Below are 1818 nucleotides of genomic sequence, written 5' to 3'. Positions count from 1 at the left end.
ACTAATGTAGACCTTATGTATATTACAGAATAGGTATAAAGTCATGGACAACTAATGGTGGATATTCTCAGTTTCTATCACAGATACTGGTCACTTTTGTTATAAAAAATAGATTAAGAAAATGTTGAAAGAAAGAAGTAGGACTCAAAAAATTTTACAGTATATAACAGATGAAAAATAAACTGTGTTCTACCTCATACATGTATTGTTGTTATCCAGCAGTAAAAATGATTTTGCAAAATTTTTAATTATAGACTGGAAGAAAGAATGGATATAGGAAACTGTTCCTTTAATGAATTCATTTTTGTTGGAGTTACCAATAATCCAGAGATGAAAGAGCCGCTATTTGCCATATTTCTACTCATCTATCTTATCAATGTTCTGGGAAATCTTGGTATGATCATTTTGATCAGAATGGATCCCCAGCTCCACACACCCATGTACTTTTTCCTGAGCCACCTCTCTTTCTGTGATCTCTGCTACTCAACAGCAATTGGTCCCAAGATGCTGGTAGATATGTTTGGCAAGAACAAGTCAATTCCCTTCTGGGGCTGTGCTCTTCAGCTCTTCATTTTCTGTATCTTTGCAGATTCTGAGTGTGTACTGCTGGCAGTGATGGCTTTTGATAGGTACCAGGCCATTAACAACCCCTTGCTTTACACAGCAAATATGTCCAGCAGGAAGTGTTTTATGTTCATGGCTGGAGTTTACCTGGTGGGAACATCAGATGCTTTGATACATACAACTTTGGCATTCCGTTTGTGTTTCTGTGGGTCTAATGAGATCAACCACTTCTTCTGTGATTTACCTCCACTTTACCTTCTCTCCTGCTCAGATACTCAAGTAAATTACCTGGCACTATTTACTATTTATGGTTTCCTTGAACTGAGCACCATCTCAGGAGTTCTTGTTTCTTACTGTTGCATCATCTCAACACTCCTAAAAATCCGTTCAACTGAGGGGAGGTTCAAGGCTTTCTCCACCTGCACCTCTCACTTGACTGCAGTTGCTATTTTTCAAGGAACTCTACTCTTCACATATTTTCGACCAAGTTCTTCTTATTCCCTTGATCAAGACAAAATGACATCTTTATTTTATACCCTTGTGATTCCTATGCTGAACCCACTGATTTACAGTTTAAGGAACAAGGATGTCAAAGAGACCTTGGGTAAAATTAAAAGAAAAAGATGGTTTTAAATATTTATTGAGATTCACATGAATGTTTTAGCTATTCGCTATGTTTTTCTGGATGGCTTTGAAATTGTGAATCTTCACTTCACTCTCTCTTTTTTAAAGATTCATTTATTTATTTTGTATATAGTAGACTCATGCATGTATGCCTGAAGACCAGAAGAGTGCACCAAATCTCATTAAAGTCTCTTAACTTATCAACACATACCAGTAAGCCTAGCATGTTGCAAGAGGATTCTAACCCAAAGTGAGTCATAGTTACTCTCTGGATTAAAAATCATGATCATTATGTTATACTAGGTGCTTTTTTTGTATTTTGTGTTTTCATTCATGGTGAGTCATCTTTTGTCTATGATCATAAGGGCAATTATCTAATGTAAGTCATGGATAAACAGTACATGAGCAAACTAATAGCTCTTAATCTGCTTCAAAATGTCATAGAATAAATCTGTGCAGAATATTTCAAGAGTTAATAAATATGTGATATTTGCAAGAGACCAGCAAACTTGACTAATATACTCTGTTGCATATCTAAAGACATACTCACCTCCAAGGTACCATGGATTTGGCTTGGCCTAGCTGCCTTTGGAGGAATAGATTTTTTATGTTAGAGTCCATGGATTATGA

The 1818-nt window shown here is 36.1% G+C and overlaps 1 protein-coding gene across 1 annotated transcript; it reads left to right on the top strand.

The window, feature by feature from the left end:
* The first annotated feature begins 261 nt into the window (after nt 1-261).
* On the top strand, nt 262-1197 carry LOC114637397 (olfactory receptor 5W2-like). The gene has a single exon (XM_028785625.1). It carries the CDS (start codon nt 268-270, stop codon nt 1195-1197), a length of 930 nt encoding a protein of 309 aa, XP_028641458.1. The 5' UTR covers nt 262-267.
* Nucleotides 1198-1818: the final 621 nt, after the last annotated feature.

Source organism: Grammomys surdaster, unplaced genomic scaffold, assembly GCF_004785775.1.
Source record: "Grammomys surdaster isolate TR1022 unplaced genomic scaffold, NIH_TR_1.0 125284, whole genome shotgun sequence".
Lineage (NCBI taxonomy): Eukaryota > Metazoa > Chordata > Mammalia > Rodentia > Muridae > Grammomys > Grammomys surdaster.
This window is presented reverse-complemented; position numbering and strand designations above follow the sequence as displayed.